The sequence below is a fragment of the Triticum dicoccoides genome, chromosome 7B (genome assembly GCF_002162155.2).
Source record: "Triticum dicoccoides isolate Atlit2015 ecotype Zavitan chromosome 7B, WEW_v2.0, whole genome shotgun sequence".
NCBI lineage: Eukaryota > Viridiplantae > Streptophyta > Magnoliopsida > Poales > Poaceae > Triticum > Triticum dicoccoides.
Window position 1 is genome coordinate 521,845,859 of NC_041393.1, and position 19,671 is coordinate 521,865,529.

Sequence of the window (19,671 nt, forward strand, 5' to 3'; positions counted from 1 at the left end):
CACAAGTAGTATCTCTACTTGGTGCAAAGAATTTGGCTAGCATGAGGGGGAAAGGCAAAAGCTCAGCACGTTGGATGATCCATGACAATATAACTTCTTCGGATATAAGAAAACATAGCCCATTATGTTGTCTTCCTTGTCCAACATCAACTTTTTAGCATGTCATATTTTAATGAGTGCTCACAATCACAAAAGATGTCCAAGATAGTATATTTATATGTGAAAACCTCTATTTCTTTATTACTTCCTATTAATTGCAACAATGACCAAAACTATATTTGTCAACTCTCAACAACTTTTATTCATCATACTATTTATATGTGAAGTCATTAGTTTCCATGAAATCAACATATGATCTTCTATTTCTTTTTATTCTTTCTTTAATTCCCTCAAGATCATAGCAAGATAGCAAAGCCATCAACTCAAAACTACTCTTTATTATATATAACTCACGGACTTGATTACATAGATAGAGATCAAAACAAAACTCAAAGCTAGATCATACTAAAACTTTATTCTACTAGATAAAGATATAACCAAAAGGATCAAACTATGGAAAATGATAAAGATACGGGTGTGATGGTGATACGATACCGAGGCACCTCCCCCAAGCTTGGCAGTTGCCAAGGGGAGTGCCCATACCCATGTATTTATGTCTCTCTCTTCGGAAGTGGTGATGATGGAGTTGTTGATGATGTAGGCTTGCCATCCATCTTCCCAGGCATAGGCGCACCATCGTAGAAGGATGAACGAGTCTCTGGGATCCTCAAATCTACAGCCAAACACATCCTCTTGAATCTATATTCATACTCACAGTTTGGTTTTGCAGGTCATAGATCTGGGCCTGGAGGTGCTTGATTTTCTCGTGAAGCTTGAAGATGGCCTCCCCGATGTTCTTGGCATCCAGCTTGTGATTGTTGGTGAACTCCGCGATCATCATGTGGTTAGCATTGAGTCCACGTTCCACCATTCCTTGGCACTTGAAAACTTGTTGCTCCATTGCTTTGAGTCTTGTCTCCACGCTTCTGATCTTCTTAGATCCCTCAACATCGTGGATGTGCAGCACCCCCTCATGCATCTCAATGGTTTGAGGGTGTTGCAGCACTTTCGCGAGGTAAGGGTTGATGACCTTCTCAAAATACTTGTCCTTAGGGGTGCTTGGACACGTCATGGTAATCTAGATCTATCAGAAAAACAGCTCGAAACAAAAACAGAGGATTTTGTCGTGGTACAGTAGTCAAAACCTTCGAGAGATTATATAATGAATTTTTTCCGACCAAAAGAAGTATTGTGCAAGAAAACAGAGTTCGGAGGGCACACGAGGTGGCCATGCGATAGGGGGCGCGCCCTCCACCCTCGTGGCTCCCTCATGTCTCTTTCAGACTACTTTTAATTTTCCTAATTTTTCAAATATTCCAAAACGGAGAGAAATTGCTATTAGAACAGTTTTGGAGTCGGTTTACTTACCGTACCTCATACCTATTCCTTTTTGGAGTTTGAAACGTTCTAGAAAGTGTGCCTTATATACTCCTCAGGTTTTACAGTGTCAATTATATTGGTTCCAACGTTTATGGGATTACCTGAGATATAATGTTTGATTCTTTGACCGTTTACCACCTTCGGATTTGTGCCTTCGGCGTTGTTAATTTTGATGGCACCGGAACGATAGACCTCCTCGATAATGTAAGCACCTTCCCATTTAGAGAGAAGTTTTCCTGTAGAAAAATCTTAAACGAGAGTTGTGTAGCAAAACATGATCACCTACATCAAACTCACGTTTTTGTATCCTTTTGTCATGCCATCTTTTAACTTTTTCTTTAAACAACTTGGCATTCTCATAGGCTTGGGTTCTCCATTATCAAGCGAGCTAATGTCAAATAACCTCTTCTCACTGGGAAGTTTGAAATCCTAATTGAGCTCTTTAATAGCCCAATATGCCTTATGTTCTAGTTCAATAGGTAAGTGACATGCCTTTCCATAAACCATTTTATACGGAGACATACCCATAGGATTTTTATAAGCAGTTCTATAAGCCCATAATGCATCATCAAGTTTCTTGGACCGATTCTTTCTAGATTTAATAACAGTCTTTTGCCAAATCAATTTAGTCTCTCTATTACTCAATTCTACTTGACCACTAGATAGAGGATGATATGGGGATGCAATTCTATGATTAACATCGTACTTAGCAAGCATTTTACGAAAAGCACCATGAATAAAATGTGAGCCACCATCAGTCATTAAATATCTAGGGACTCCAAACCTCGGAAAAATAACTTCTTTAAGCATCTTAATAGAAGTGTTATGATCAGCACTACTAGTTGGAATAGCTTCTACCCACTTAGTAACATAGTCAAGAGCAACTAAAATATGTGTATACCCATTAGAGGAAGGAAAAGGTCCCATATAATCAAAGCCCGAAACATCAAATGGTTCAATAACAAGTGAATAGTTCATAGAAATTTCCTGACGTCTACTAATATTACCAATTCTTTGGCATTCATCACAAGACAAGACCTTTCGAGCATCTTTGAAAAGAGTAGGCCAATAAAAACTGGATTGCAATACCTTATGTGCAGTTCTATCTCCAGTGTGGTCTCCTTCGTAAGCCTCGGAGTGACACTTGCGTAGGATCTGTTCCTGTTCATGCTCAGGTACACAATGTCTAATAACACCATCTACTCCTTTATAAAGATGTGGGTCATCCCAAAAGTAATGTCTTAAATCATAGAAAAACTTTTTCTTTTGCTGGTATGTGAAACTAGGTGATATAAATTTAGCAACAATGTAATTAGCATAATTAGCATACCATGAAGCAGTATGAGAAGCATTTATGACAGCTGATTGTTCATTAGGAAAACTATCATCAAAAGGCAGTGGGTCATCAAGAACATTTTCTAACCAAGACAAGTTGTCTGCAACAGGGTTCTCAGCTCCCTTTCTATCAATAATATGCAAATCAAGTTCTTGTAGAAACAGAACCCATCTAATAAGTCTAGGTTTAGCATCTTTCTTTTCCATAAGATATTTAATAGCGGCATGATCAGTGTGAACTATTAATTTGGAATCAAAAATATAAGATCTGAACTTATCACAAGCAAATACAATTGCTAAAAATTCTTTTTTAGTAGTAGCATAGTTTCTGTGGGCATTGTCTAGAGTTTTACTATCATAATGGATAACATTTATTTTCTTATCAACTCTTTGTCCTAGAACAGCACCAATAGCATAATCGCTAGCATCACACATAATTTCAAAGGGTAAATTCCAATCAGGTGGTTGAACAATAGGTGCAGAAATCAAGGCTTTCTTAAGTATTTCAAATGCTTCTACACAATCATCATAAAAAACAAAAGGAACATCTTTTTGCAAGAGATTAGTGAGAGGCTTAGAAATTTTAGAGAAGTCTTTAATAAACCTCCTATAGAAACCAACATGACCAAGGAAACTTTTTATACCTTTGATATCTTTAGGACATGGCATCTTTTCAATAGCATCTACTTTAGCTTTATCAACTTCAATACCTCTTTTAGAAATTTTATGCCCCAAGACAATACCTTCATTAACCATAAAGTGGCACTTCTCCCAATTCAAGCCAAAATTAGTTTCTTCGCATCTCTGCAAAACTCGATCAAGGTTGGTTAAGCAATCATCAAAATAAGTTCCGTAAACGGAGAAATCATCCATGAAAACCTCAACAATCTTTTCACAAAAATCAGAGAATATAGCAGTCATACAGCTTTGAAAGGTAGCAGGTGCATTGCATAAACCAAAAGGCATACATCTATAAGCAAAAGTACCGAATGGGCAAGTAAAAGTGGTCGTTTCCTGATCCTCTTTTGACACAGGTATTTGAGAGAAACCAGAATAACCATCTAGGAAGCAAAAATGTGTATGTTTGGATAGTCTTTCTAGCATTTGATCAATAAAAGCTAGAGCGTAATGATCTTTTTTAGTAGCTTTATTTAATTTTCGGAAACCAATTACCATTCTATAACCTGTAACGATTCTCTGTGGGATCAATTCATTCTTATCATTAGGAACAACAATAATACCTCCCTTCTTAGGGACACAATGAACGGGACTTACCCACTGACTATCAGCAATAGGATAAATTATACCTGCCTCTAGAAGCTTTAATATTTCATTTCTTACCACTTCTTTCATCTTAGGGTTTAACCGTCGTTGGTGATCAACAACTGGTTTAGCATCTTTCTCAAATTTTATTTTGTGCTGACATAGAGTGGGACTAATGCCCTTAAGATCATCGAGAGTATATCCAATAGCGACACGGTGCTTCTTCATAGTTTTCAATAATTTATTTTCTTCATGCTCTGAAAGGTTAGCACTAATAATAACATGATATTTCTTCTTTTCATCAAGATAAGCATATTTAAGAGTATCAGGTAATTGCTTAAGCTCAAACACAGGATCACCCTTGGGTGGAGGAGGATCTCCGAGAATTTCAACGGGCAAATTGTGTTTCAAAATAGGTCCTTGCTTAAAGAATACTTCATCTATTTCCTTTCTTTCATTCATAAACACATCATTTTCATGGTCTAACAAATATTGTTCTAAAGGATCATTAGGAGGCACGACAATAGAAGCAAGACCAATAATTTCATCCTTACTAGGCAATTCTTTATCATGAGGTCTACGAAATTTAGAGAAGTTAAAATCATGAGACATATCCCCTAAACCAACAGTAACAATATCCTTTTTGCAGTCTATCTTAGCATTAACAGTATTCAAGAAGGGTCTATACCAACTATAATGGGACAAAAGTTATCTTGAGGGGAACCAAGAACAAGAAATCAGTAGGATATTTAATTTTTCCACACAAGACTTCAACATCTCTAACAATCCCAACTGGTGAAATAGTATCTCTATTGGCAAGCTTAATAGTAACATCAATATCTTCTATCTTAGCAGGTGCAATATCATGCATAATTTCTTTGTATAAGGAATGAGGAATTGCACTCACACTAGCACCCATATCACATAAGTCATGATAACAATGATATCCTATTTTAACAGAAACAACATGCATGCCAACAACAGGTCTATGTTTTTCTTTAGCATCGGGTTTAGCAATCCTAGCAGCTTCATCACAGAAATAAATAGCACGCCCATCAATATTATCGACCAAGAGATCTTTAACCGTAGCAATGCTAGGTTCAACTTTAATTTGTTCAAGGGCTGTAGGTGTTCTAGTATAACTCTTACAAACCACAGTTGAAGCTTTAGCATGATCCTTTATTCTAACAGGAAAAGGTGGTTTCTCAATATAAGCAGTAGGAACAATAGGATCAGCATTATAAGTAATAGTTTCTTCTTCAACTTTAATTGGTTCTACTACTTTCACTTCAATGGGAGGATGATATTTAAACCACATCTCCTTAGGGAGATCAACATGAGTAGCAAATGAATCACAGAAAGAAGCTACTATCTCAGAGTCAAGTCCATATTTACTGCTAAAATCACGAAAAGCATCGATATCCATAAAAGATTTAACACAATCAAACTTAAGATTTATACCTGACTCATTACCTTTGTCGAGTTCCCAATGTTCAGAGTTGCGTTTAATTCTTTCCAACAAACCCCATTTCAATTCAATAGTCTTCATCATAAAAGAACCAGTACAAGAAGTATCGAGCATGGAGCGATCATTATGAGAAAGCCGAGCATAAAATTTTTGAATAATAATTTCTCTTGAGAGCTCATGATTGGGGCATGAATATAACATTGAATTAAGCCTCCCCCAAGCTTAAGCAATACTTTCTCCTTCACGAGGCCAAAATTTATATATATAATTCTGATCGTAATGAACCAGATGCATAGGATAAAACTGCTGATGAAATTATAATTTCAATCGGTTGTAGTTCCATGATCCAATATCATCACATAGCCTATACCATGTCAATGCCTTTCCCTTCAAAGATAAAGGGAAGACCTTCTTCTTGACAACATCCTCTGGCATACCTGCAAGCTTAAATAATCCACAAACTTCATCCACATAGATTAGGTGCATATCAGGATGTAATGTTCCATCTCTTGTATAGGGATTAGCTAGCAGTTTCTCTATCATACCCGAAGGAATTTCAAAGTAAATATTTTCAATAGGTTCAGTAGGTTGAGGAGAAACTCTTTGCTCTTCTGGTTAAGGTGAAGATACCCCGAACAAGCCCCTCAAAGGATTATTTATCATAGTAACAAGTGACAGTACATTTCAGCACACTATATAAATGTTTCCTTACCAAAGGCGCTTCACTCCCCGGCAACGGCGCCAGAAAAGAGTCTTAATGACCCACAAGTATAGGGGATCGATCGTAGTCCTTTCGATAAGTAAGAGTGTCGAACCCAACAAGGAGCAGAAGGAAATGACAAGCGGTTTTCAGCAAGGTATTCTCTGCAAGCACTGAAATTATCGGTAATTAATAGTTTTGTGATAAGGTAATTCGTAACGGGTAACAAGTAACGAAAGTAGCTAAGGTGCAGGAAGGTGGCCCAATCCTTTTTGTAGCAAAGGACAAGCCTGGACGAACTCTTATATAAAGCAAAGCGCTCCCGAGGACACATGGGACTATTGTCAAGCTAGTTTTCATCATGCTCATATGATTCGCGTTCGTTACTTTGATAATCTGATATGTGGGTGGACCGGTGCTTGGGTGTTGCCCTTCCTTGGATAAGCCTCCCAATTTTGATTAACTCCTCTCCAAGCATCCGCAACTACGAAAGAAGAATTAAGATAAACCTAACCATAGCATGAGACATATGGATCCAAATCAACCCCTTATGAAGCAACGCATAAACTAGGGTTTAAGCTTCTGTCACTCTAGCAACCCATCATCTACTTATTACCCCATTACCTTACCCTAGGCCAAAATCATGGTGAAGTGTCATGTAGTCGGCGTTCACATAACACCACTAGAGGAGAGACAACATACATCTCATCAAAATATCGAACGAATACCAAATTCGCATGATTACTTATAACAAGACTTCCCTCGTGTCCTCAGGAACAAACGTAAATACTCACGAAGCATACTCATGTTCATAATCAGAGGAGTATTAATAAGCATTAAGGATCTGAACATATGATCTTCCACCGAATAAACCAACTAGCATCAACTACAAGAAGTAATCAACACTACTAGCAACCCATAGGTACCAATCTGAGGTTTTGAGACAAATATCGGATAAAAGAGATGAACTAGGGTCTGAGAGGAGATGGTGCTAATGAAGATGTTGATGGAGATTGACCCCCTCTTGATGAGAGGATCAATGGTGATGACTATGGAGGTGATTTCCCCCTCCCAGAGGGATGTTTCCCCGGTAAAACAGCTCCGCCCGAGCCCTAGATTAGTCCTGCCCAGGTTCCGCCTCGAGACGATTCTCTCTGATTTTTTTCCAGGGCAAAAGACATCATATAGCAGAAGATGGGAGTCGGAGGCCTGCCTGGGGGCCCATGAGGTAGGGGGCGCGCCTAGGGGGTAGGGTGTGCCCTCCACCCTCGTGGCTGACTGGTGGCCCCCTCTGGTGCTTTCTTCGCCCAATATTTTTTATATATTCCAAAACTGATCTCCGTGAAGTTTCGGGACTTTTGGAGTTGTGCATGATAGGTCTCTAATATTTGCTCCTTTTCCAGTCCAGAATTCCAGCTGTCGGCATTCTCCCTCTTCATGTAAACCTTGTAAAATAAGAGAGAAAAGGCATAAGTATTGTGACATAGCGTGTAATAACAGCCCATAATGCAATAAATATTGGTATAAAAGCATGATGCAAAATGGACGTATCAACAACGCCCCTCAATCCGGCTTGCCCCTGGCCGGGTATCGAGCTCAACCCGGCGAGGCGCCGCAACCTGGCCAAGCCGGCTGGCGCATGCCGGCCGGCACCCGCAGGACAAACCTCCGTCGACAAACGAGCATGGCAGCAGTGTGCCCTCCTTTACGCCGGCCCCAGTGGGCTCGGTTGTCGTGCCGACAAAGGCACCACCCGGGGCGGGCGGCGGCTCCAAGGTGCGGCCCTGTAGCAAGACGGCACGACTGTCCCATGACGTCCGGCACAACATGCCTACATTACCCAGCAACCACCCGTACCCACGCCCGGCGGGCCCAGTACGGCCCGCACCCGACAGACCTGGCAAGACCCGCACCTGGCGAACCCGGCACCCCGGAAGCCCCCACTGCCGGCTCCTAGACACTGACATCCCGGCCCCACGCCCTCGTAATTTTACCATTGTAACCCCGGGGGCCAGCCTATAAGTCCCCCCGATGCCCCTCCATGCAGGGGGTCGACTCTTTAACCATGCACACATACATCCACACACACGAAGAAGGGGCAGCCCATGCATTGGCCTATCTTCCTTCCTCCCCACAATAGCTCAAGGAGCAAGCTTGTATCATCCACATATAAACCACACTCGGCAGGACTAGGGGTGTCATCTCCCCCGAGAGCCCCGAACCTGGGTACGTCTTGCGTCTCGCGCTCGCTCATACCAACCACGCCTCTGGAGCCCACCGGTGCCCTCTTGCTTGTTCCCCTCTTTAGCCATCCCATGGCATCTGCCGTGAACTCACCACGACATGATTCGAAGTGAAAACGCCTGGACCTCGATGGCGACCCATCCCCCGACGCGAATAGAAAGGGGACGTGGTCGGAACCAATCCCGGTGACCGCTCTAAGTGAGCACAATGGGAACATGATCTCCCATTGTACGGACACCAGGACCCTATCTAGTACGCCCTGGATAGGGTCCACTTGATTATTAGTCCAAGTGAACCTAGCCCCCACACAAGCTATTTCCCATAGAGACAGGTCCGCAATGGAGTCGTTGAACATGCGCATGCGCAACCGGTTAACATTGGGGGAGCTCTTGTCAGCATCCTGCCTAATAAGGTTGAAGTCACCAGCCACGACAACCGGAGTCGTGCACCGCTCCACCTTAGCCTTTAGTTCGACCAAGAAATCCGTCGACCGCTCGTGATCAGCCGGACCATAGATAATGATCACCTCCCAACTGAGGTTCACACATCGGTCAGTGATGGCCATACTAAGGAAGAATTCTCCTTGATCCACATTTGCGCTTGTGTGTTGACCATCTAGAATTCGATCTTTGAGCTATATATTGGTCAACCTTTATCTTTAGTCCATGATTTCTTGAAAGCCACATTTACATCTTCTCGTCACTTCATTGCATCAAGACATGATGACCAATATCCCAATTCTCTTTTCAACATATTGAGTTTCTCCACATATACCAAATTGGTCATCACGTGCTCTTATAAATGCTCCATCACAATCTCTTGAGAGGCATAATGAATTCTTCACTTGAGGTACTTGCTTCAAGACTTGATAACCATGACTCAACATATGAGGTCATCATGATACCATGTTCAAGCCATATATATAATCCTTCTCTTTAATCATTCTCTAGATCTTGATCCTTCATAGCAAACTCATATAAGTCAAAGCATGACAATATTTGAGTTCCTCCATTCAGCTTCAACTCAGTCACTTCTTGTGCATCACATGGACTTCATATTGATTATACCTGATTCAATCATACAACTCAATCTTGAGGCCCCCAATTCCATTTATTTTTCTTCTTCTTGATCATAATATATTCATCACTATAACTTAATGATCTTGATACATACCTTGGTGTTGATGGCATTCATTATAAATCCATTCAATCTCCAATACTCGATGCATATCTTTATCATGATGACTTTCATCCTTTAGCCCATCCACTATTCTTCATGCATCGCCTCTGGAACTTACCTTCAAATACATCTCAATGGGAACCACCAAATGGAAAACCATCAGACCCTAGGGATTGTCATTAATTAGCAAAACCACACATGGGGACTACCTGCATATTCACCCAATAACTCAAGAACAAAAAGGGAAGCTTATCTTCTCTTCATTCTCGCACATGTCTTGAGTCACTTAACATTTGGGTGGCGGGGGGGGAGGTATCTATGATCTTTCACAAAGTACCCACGGGGACTAAAACATGTGTGTTTACTTAGCAAACATATTAGTCCCCTATAATTATATTTTCATTGATATGAAAATACGCTTAAGAGCATGATTGCACTTTCATTCGTCATGGGGCAAAGGACGAGGCCAAGCATATGTTGTGTTGGTAGCAATAGTAGTTTTACTTGGGAAGCCTTGATCTAGAGGATACAGGTTGTGAGGAAATCGTAGCCCTCGTGTCGTCCGTCTGGGCGACAGGAGGTCACTGGATCCACTTCTTTCGAGAGCCTTCACCATGCGCCCTCTCCTCTCCGCCGCCATTCTACAACGGAAGGCTTGCCCGCAAGGCTGACAGCGATGAGGGACTCCGTTCCATTAGCATTGGCCGATGTGCAGTTGGTGGTCGTGCATCATGAAGGAGGATAATGCAGTGCGACAATTGCTTGTGCCTGGGCGGTAGCATGCAATCTTTCCCTTCCTTGATGGTGTTGTCGTAAGCATGAGGCAAGTGCACCAAGCGGTAGAGGTCACCCAGAGCCACCATGGCCCAACCTAGCGTTGTTGCCCATGCCGCCAGATCATCACATCCTTTGCTCAGGCTCGGGCATCGACAATATGGCCAACATGTTTTTGGGCAGTGTCGGGCGAGGATGATTGTCTGGCAATGCCTCCATGGTCGCAACATCTACTAAAAGGCGGTCACCAAAGGGGCTTTAACCTTCCAATCCGACAACAAAGATGATGATGTTCGGTGATCATATCGGTCCAGATTTACAGCCGAGAGTGTGGAGTTGTCGCTCATCCCTGCATCGGATGGTTTGTGATATGTGTCACTACGGGCTATGAATGGCAGCAGTGGTGTCCTTCCCGTAGGTATGATTTGCTGACATAGGTGAGGACGGCAAGGCTAGTGGCGATGTGTGCTGATGTCATGTAATGCAGATCAGCCATCGACTGCCACTTGTGAGGACAATGCGGGGTCTTCGGAGCATCCCAAACCTGGGATTTTACATCACTTCCTCCATGTCAAAGACTTTGTCGTTATGTGGGGAGCGGCTCTTGCATGTATGCAGCTGCAAAGATTGTGGCAAGTGGAGGACACAACACATGACTTTGATTGGGTGGTGCTTTTTTGAGTAACTGGTCTCGAGCTCCAAGATGAAAACCCTAGGCATGACCCTAGTTTGTTATACCTGGCAATGACAGTTCTATGCATCGCTACCTTGACAAAGGCATTGCTCGAAGTTTGCTAGGACTTGATCTTCAAGGTGAAAATGCACAGTCTGACATTTGATGGTTAGGTCCAGCAATGGTGATGCTTGCGCATGGTTTCCTTTTTTGGAGGCCCTGCTTTTGGAGAACCTTTTCTCGTAGTCCATGTGTTGTCAAGAGATTGTTGGTGCCAATGGTAACCACTATCTATCATCAATCACTGTCTTCATTACTTCAGTTTTTTTCTTTTTCTCCATCCGCGTACATAGCTTTGGTCTCGTGTGATTTTGCTTCTTGCTGATGTGATCTTTTATGTATGTTAGTGTTGGATGTGTGCATCCAAATTATGTAGAGACCAGGTGTGTACTCAATATGATCGTATGCCTACATGCTACATTATGATCACATAAAAAGCGTCATTTGTTGGGGAAAATGAGTAGTTTCACAGGAGCCTAGAGTCTGGTGGTGCGCCAGAGGAATCTTAGGTTTGTGTGAGTGACAAGCATTCGATTTTAGCAATAAGCTCATGTCAATAATGTTGGAATTATCGGGCTTTAACCCATTTGTTATATCCAATAATTCCTAGGAAGATCCCATAGGCCCATGTGACACGTTCATGCATGACAAGAAAGAAGCTGGAATATTTTTGCATTAGTGGAAAACAAAACCGAATGGTTGTGAATGTCACATTCATCTCCCATTATGTCATTAACATTTCAGTTTTGTTGTTCTACTAGTATTGTGGTTTCGCTTCCTTCATTGTGTGTGTGCTACCATCCTTTTGTCATGCAAGAAAGAAGTTGGAAACATTTTACACTACTGGAAAATGAAACTGAACGTTGTGAATGTTTTAATTCATATCTCTATTGATGCCACTAATATTTTAGTTTCATCTTCCCATTAGTGTTTCGGTTTCGCTTCCACTTCCTGGAGTCTATAAGAGAGGACACTCCTCTTCTTCATATATGCCACTTCATCTCCTACCTCTGGTTGCAAGCTTTGTGCCGCCTACGGCTTTCTCGTCTTGCTTCTCAGCGTGCACCAAGAAGTGAGATAGCGGGCCTCCGAAATTCCGCCTCTTGTGATCTAGTACGGAAGAGGGGTGATAGGTTTTTGGGGAGCGCTCTTGCGCGATTGCCTGATCCTTATTCATCATGGCTACGTACAACGAAATCCCCGACAACGAGTTCCCCAATGACGTCTACTTCCCCGACGTCAACCACCTCCTTGGCGGTATGACGAACGACGCACATGCATCCTTTCCCGCTGCCCCGTGTGTCATCTTATCCCTAATGTTAGGAATTTAGGATTAGTGTTTGGTTTACTACTAGTAGGAATCGATATGAATATGATACATGTTTCTTATCACCTCGATTGCATGACTAGTTGCAATAATATGTTGCTTGTTTTGGTTATCATCACTACTATGTTATTCATGTTTTATGCATTATTTTGCATTAAACTTAATGGAAAATTCCTCAAATATACAACAATCCAAAAACATGAAATGTGTAGGCAATTTTATCCAATTGCATTTGTTGCGACTCTCAAGGCTCCTACATTGGAGGGCATGAATTATAAGAGGCGGCCTGCGAGGGCAGTTCTCTGACTTACCACCATGAACTGTTTCCATGCCTTTAAGGGAAAGCCAGAGGGGGAGCTCACTCTTGAACAAGAACAAGATTTTTAGGCTACATATACCCTCTTCAGAGGTGTTGTTCTGAGAGTTCTTGGCGACAAAATATTATATCCCTTCATGACCATCATGGTCGGGAAGGATATGTGGGATGCGCTTAAGGCCAAGTTTGGTGTCTCGGACACTGGAAGTGAGTTGTATGTCATGGAGCAATATCATGACTACAATATGACCGATGGCCGCTCCGTCATTGAGCAGGCTCATGAGATTCAGTTGCTCACTAAGGAACTTGAGAATTTCAATTGTGTGTTACCAAACAAGTTCATTGCCGGAGGGATCATTGTCAAACTTCATCCTTCGTGGAGGAATTTTGCTACCTCTCTGAAGCACAATAGACAAGAGTTTACTGTTTTTAATCATATTGGCACTTTTGGTGTGGAAGAGAAGGCGAGGGCAAAAGACACACATGCTCATGTTCATGAGGTAAACTCTAGTGCCAACTTGGTACGGAAGAAAAAAATTCCAACCTTACAAATTCAAGAACAAGAACAACTATATATGTGTGCAAAGAAAAGTTTGAAGGCGAGAACAAAGTCCGATAGTCTGCTAACTTCAGGAAGGAGGCGTATAAGAAGAATGTGTAATGCCATGTATGCAGTGGAGAAGATCATTGGGCTTCATCCTGCAAGGACCGTTGGGACATGCGTCAGAATGAGAACAACGACGACAAGACTGCTAACGTTGTTGTTGGTGATGTTGTGATGAAAGATGTCATATGTGGTAGATTTTCTAACGTTCTATTAATATGTCATTCTCCTCATTAGTGGTTGACATCGATGCAAATACACATGTGTGTTTTGATATCAACATATTTTCTTCTTATCAGGTCTCAAGGACTACAACTGTGTTAATAGGAAACAGATCAGATGTTTTTGTTTATGGTGTTGGCATGGTCGATCTCAAGTCAACTTCGGGAAAGATCATGTGGCTAAAGAACGTGCAACATGACCCTTCTATAAATAAAAATCTTGTTTGTGGCTCTCGTTTGTGTTGGGATGGCTATAAGTTGGTATCTGAGTCCAATAAGGTTGTAGTGTCTAAGTGTGGACAATTTATTTGAACAAGTCTCCGCACTCATAGCCCTTTCCAACAAATTGTCCACACTTAGATACTACAACCTTATTGGACTCATATACCAACTTATAGTCATCTCGGCATAAATAAGAGCCACTGACAAGATTTTTATTTATAGAAGGGACATGTTACATGTTACATCTCGGCATAAATAAGAGCCTTGTTGGTCCAATACCTAGGAACCTATTCCTTATAAACACATTGTCCGTCCATATGAGAATCCAAAACAATCAATTAACCGGGGATTTGCCTACAGAATTAGGTAACCTAAAGAATATTGGGGAACTTGATTTCTCCGGTAATCTGATATCTGGAGAGATTCCGATCTCCCTTGGAGAGTGCCAGACACTGCAGTTTCTGAATGTATCTCGGAACAACCTTCAAGGGACAATTCCGTCATCAATCATACAGATGAAAGCCCTATTGATGCTTGATCTTTCCCATAATAATCTCTCAGGGAGCATTCCTGGGTTCCTCGGGAGCATGGAAGGGCTTGCTAGTTTGAATCTCTCATTCAACAACTTGGAGGGTGAGGTTCCAACAAATGGGATCTTCAAAAATGCAGCTTCCGCCTCAGCCTCAATTAAGGGAAATAATGGCCTGTGTGATGGAATCCCTCAACTGAAGTTGCCACATTGCTCTAATCTCACCACCACGAAATCAACTCAGAAACTGGTTATAATATTCTCCATATGTGGTACAGTTGTATTTATTGCATCAGTATTCGCACTGTCGACATTCTACAGTAAGAGCAGGAAGATGAAATCAAACAAGCAGACATCATCCATCAACGAGCAATATTTGAAGGTTTCCTATGCTGAACTGGTCAGTGCAACTACTGGTTTTGCTTCAGAGAACCTCCTTGGTGCAGGAAGCTTCGGCTCGGTGTACAAGGGAACAATGAGGATAGATGACCAGCAATTAGTGATTGCTGTGAAGGTGCTCAACCTCACGCAGCGAGGTGCATCTCGAAGTTTCGTTGCAGAATGTGAGACTCTGAAATCCGTTCGACATAGGAATCTTATGAAGATATTAACAGTGTGCTCAAGCATTGATTTTCAAAGCCGTGACTTCAAGGCCCTTGTGTACGAATACCTACCAAATGGAAATTTAGACAGATGGCTACACCACAACCCCATGGAAGATGCTGAAAAGAGGACATTACATCTCCGTGTGAGGCTGCAGATTGCAATTGATGTAGCATCATCACTTGAATACCTTCACCAACATAAGCCAATGCCAGTTATTCACTGTGATCTTAAGCCAAGCAATGTTCTCCTTGATTGTGAAATGGTTGCACATGTTGGCGATTTTGGGCTTGCAAGGTTTGTACATCAAGACTCGGAGAAATCAACTAGTTGGGCATCAATGAGAGGCACAATAGGCTATGCCGCTCCAGGTGAGCTTTTAGTTATTGTAGCATCTTATTCTCTTCTATAATCCCCCTAGGCTTTCTTATTACTTCACATTTTGATACAACTACCTATCTTAGAAATTGGAGAAGAACTAGATATGTACGGTTTCACATGCACACTAAATATGGTTATTCAATTCTAACCTATCCATTTCAGTTTGCTTACATTTTTCTGTCAATTCCAGAGTATGGTCTGGGCAACGAAGTTTCAATCCATGGTGATGTCTACAGCTACGGCATACTGTTGCTGGAGATGTTCACTGGAAGAAGGCCAACAGACAGCGAATTTGGAGAATCCTTGGGCATTCACAAGTATGTGCAAATGGCATTGCCAGACAGGGCAACAGAGGTCATAGACCGGCACTTACTAGCAGAGACAGAAGATGAGGAAGAAAGCATCTCAAACTCTGAGAGCATGGTGGATCTGAGAATTGCTTGCATCACTTCAGTCCTGTGCACTGGGATTTCATGCTCACAAGAGACACCAACAGATCGCATCCAAATCGGGGGTGCTCTGAAAGAGTTGCTAGCAATAAGAGACAGATTTGACAAGGAGTTGTGTGTGGAAGGTGAGCCAGTAAACTAAAGCATAGGCCATTCAAGCAACCAGGACTGGTCAATAAGGACGGCAAGCTGCCATTTCAATAGGCTCCAGCTAGTTCCAAATAAAAAGAGTAGTTGTGTTTTGTGGAATATTTGCTGTATTGACGTAATGGTATATCTGTACTGTTGAATTGTACGTATATATGGTGTTGTATAAACCACATGTTCTAGAATACATCCATGGTGTAGCGCATGCGTCTGTTTGTTGTAATAATCAGCCGGTTATTAAGATTGGCGTGAGGATCATACCGGCTGATCTTTCTGTAATCTGTCAATCACCATGGACCTATATAACACGTACGCGTCCCTGCCTAACAGCATGCGCTTCCAGCCCCACTTTTTTACTTTAATAAACTGCCTTATGTATTCTCCACGACTGCAATTTTTTACTGAGTATATGACCAGAAAAAAAAACTCATCTTAGCTAGGAGTACAAGATTGCACGCTTTCACATCATTCCCTTCACGCAATGCTTAGCTTATTCGCTTATATCCTCGATTATCACCAGGATCTCATCCATGACTGGGTTCTTCTTCCCTTGGAGCTTGCAACGTGTGCAAATCACACGTGTAAACTAGCACTAATCGCTGAGATGGATTGGTAAGAATGGAAGGAAGGAGGCGTTACCTCCGTCTTGGTGGTCGAGGACAAGCCAAGCAGCTAAGCGAGGCTGCCGCCGCAACGGAGGAATCTGACGGCGGAGTTCGTCGCGGCGAAGGGGGGCGGCGGGTAGAGGCGCCAACCGGCGGCCGAGTGGCGGCGGAAGTCGAGGACCCGACGAAGCAGAGAGCAGATGTATAGCAGGCTCGTGGTTGTCATGGGCTAAAAGTAAGGGCACTACTCTGCGCCGGCGCGCCGGCCCAAATTTGGGCCGGTCGGCCCGCAGCCGTCCGGTACGCCGGGTTAGAACCGTTCGATTACAGTCTAATTTTCATCGTCGTTCACTTCTCGCCCGCACAGAAACAAAAAAAAAGTCAATCAACAGCGCGCGACGCCCCCGGCCTCGAAGAACCGCCCGTACGTTCTCCGGCCGTCACTGCCCTCGACGTCGGTCGCCGTCACTGCCCTCGTCGCCGGTCGCTGTCGGTCGCCGTCGTCGGCTTCGTGTATGCAGCAGCCTGCTCCAGCGGTTGTAACTCCCCATGGCGACGGCCGCAGCTTCGATGCGGCAGCGCAGCTCCGATGCAGCCGGCCATCCTCGTCACAGGTTGCAGCCTCAAAATGGCACAGCCGCGTCGCTTACAACCAAAATAGTGGTGGTAGCAAATACCAATGCTGATTCCAACAAAACAAACACACCGTGGAAGCAAAAAAAGAAAATGGGGCATTGGTTCCAGCAAAAAACTCGCACAGAGGTGAAACCAAAAAAGTGAAAAACATGAAACACCGGTTTCAGCAAAAAAAATGATACAGTGGAAGCAAAACCAGACACCAGTTGTAGCAAAATCAAGACGCCGGTAGCAAAAAAAAAATGGGTTGTTTTCAGCAAAATCCGAAGACTGTAGTAGCAAAAAATGGGTTGGTTGTAGCAAAAAACAAACTGGTTGCAGCACCATCATCGGGTCGCGGGTCACCATCATTGGGCCATGGTCACCACCGCCGTAGGATGGCCCCCACTGGTTGCAGCAAATCCCATCGTCGGTGGTAGCTTTTCCCGGTGCCGGTTGTAGCAAAATCGCAGCACTGAGTCGCCACCACAATTTCACCATCGCCCCCTTGTAACAAATCTGGTCGTCGGTTGTAGCATGGCCGGTCACTGGTTGTAGCACGGTCGTGTAGCGGCGGAGCTGCGAGTACGCCATGACCGTGGTCGGAGGAGGACGAGAAGGTAAGTGGTGGGCGACCATGGCGCCCGCCCAAGGAGCTCGCCGGTGTCGACCTCCCGTTCATGCTACAAGGAGTCCGGCCCAAGGAGCTCGTCGGTGACGACCATGGCGGACGCGCAAGGAGCTCGCCGGCGTCGCATGAGATTAGGAATGCAAGAAAGAAGGTATGAGCGGGCTTGTGTTTTTTTAGGCTGGAGGAATGAATGGACGAGAGGAGTCTAGCAGAGGATAAGGCGGCAAGCGACGCGACCGACCGAAAGTTCGGCCGACGCGCCGCACACAAGCGTTTACCTAAAAGTAAATGCTATCCGGGTTATCTTTTGGCCCAACACACTGGTACTGGCTGCGTGGACTAGAGAAACCATGATTTGATTTTGGGGAACTCCTATGCGCTGCATTCTGCGGCAGAATGTCGAGCTATCGCCCTTAATTGGGCCGGTCCATGAAGGCAACGAGCGGTGCAAAAAATGAACAGGGGTTGCTAGCCACGGCACCCAATTCAGTTTGATGGACAAAAGGCAATGCCAACACTTTAGACCAACTCACACCGGCAGATGGGATTATTTTTCTTTTTACCGATCTTTTATAGTAAATTTTGATTATATTTTTTACAAGTAGGAACATTTTTGATAGAACCCACAAGAGTTTTAAAAAAATGTTAGCAATTTTGCGAATTTGCAAGAAAATTTGAAAAACAGGAACAATTTTGAAGTTGTGGACGAATATTGAAAAACATGAACACTTATAATTATGATCAATTTTAGATAAACACAAAAAAGTTTTTCAAAAATGTGAACAAGTTTCTTAACAGTGATTTTTTCAAAAACATGAATATTTTTGAAAGGAGAACAAATTTTGTATTATGAACAAAAAATTTTCGTAAACATGATTTTTTTGTAAACATGAACACTTTTAGAATTTTCGAAGAAAATTTTGAAATGGGAACAATTTTTAAGATAACGAACAATTTTCGAAATGGAGAACAATTTTGAAAATCCCAAACAAATGTGAAATGCGAACAATTTTTTAATACGTGAACAAAAATTTGAAAAATAAGAACATTTTTTGAAATTTGTGAACAATTTTTTAAAACAGGAATATTTTTTGAAATCCATGTCATTAGTTACAAATTTCTCAAAAAATGAACAAAAATAATTCAATCAATTTTTGAAAACACGGGAAAAATTTCTGAAAATTTGGAACAAATTTTTTGAAACCTGGAACATTTTTTGAATTTATGAACAAATTTTGAAAAACGGGAACATTTTTTGAATTGGTGAACAAAATCTGAAAAACAGGAACATTTTTTGAAATTCGGAAACAAAATTTGAAAATAAACTTGAAAAGAAAAAAAAGGAACAAAAAAATAAAGAAACAAAAAAAAAGAAAACAAAAAACAAAAAAGAAGAGAAATAGAAAAAAGGAAAAGGAAAAAGAAAAAACCGGTTCAGGAACCTTCTAGAAGGTTCCCAAAACCAGAAAAAACCGGCTGGAAACATCATAGAAGGTTCCAAAAACCGGTGTGTGCTGAAACGCTAAAACGGGCCGGCCCACTCGGTCGCTGGCTCTCACCTCCTCCTGTGCGAAGCATCGACAGCTTGCCGCAACGAGCGGCAAGTAGGATTTTCCTTGATTTTGGCCCAACACACTAGTATCGGCTGCGTGGGCTAAAAGCGATTTCGACATTATTTATGCCATGTTTGGTTCGGCTGTGGATTTCTAAAAGCAGCTGTGAAAAAACTTTTGTGGAAAATCTGTTGTGAAAAAGCTATAGGTCATTTGGCAAACCAGTTGTATGAGCTGTGACTGTAGGTCAGCAGCAGTGGTGGCACCAGCAGCAGAGAAGACCGGCGGCGCGG

The 19,671-nt window shown here is 42.5% G+C and overlaps 1 protein-coding gene across 1 annotated transcript; it reads left to right on the plus strand.

The window, feature by feature from the left end:
- Window positions 1-14,075: 14,075 nt before the first annotated feature.
- LOC119335927 (receptor kinase-like protein Xa21) lies at window positions 14,076-16,606 on the plus strand. The gene is made up of 2 exons (XM_037607970.1): window positions 14,076-15,368; window positions 15,569-16,606. Exons 1-2 carry the CDS (start codon window positions 14,102-14,104, stop codon window positions 15,967-15,969), a joined length of 1,668 nt encoding a protein of 555 aa, XP_037463867.1. The 5' UTR covers window positions 14,076-14,101; the 3' UTR covers window positions 15,970-16,606.
- Window positions 16,607-19,671: the final 3,065 nt, after the last annotated feature.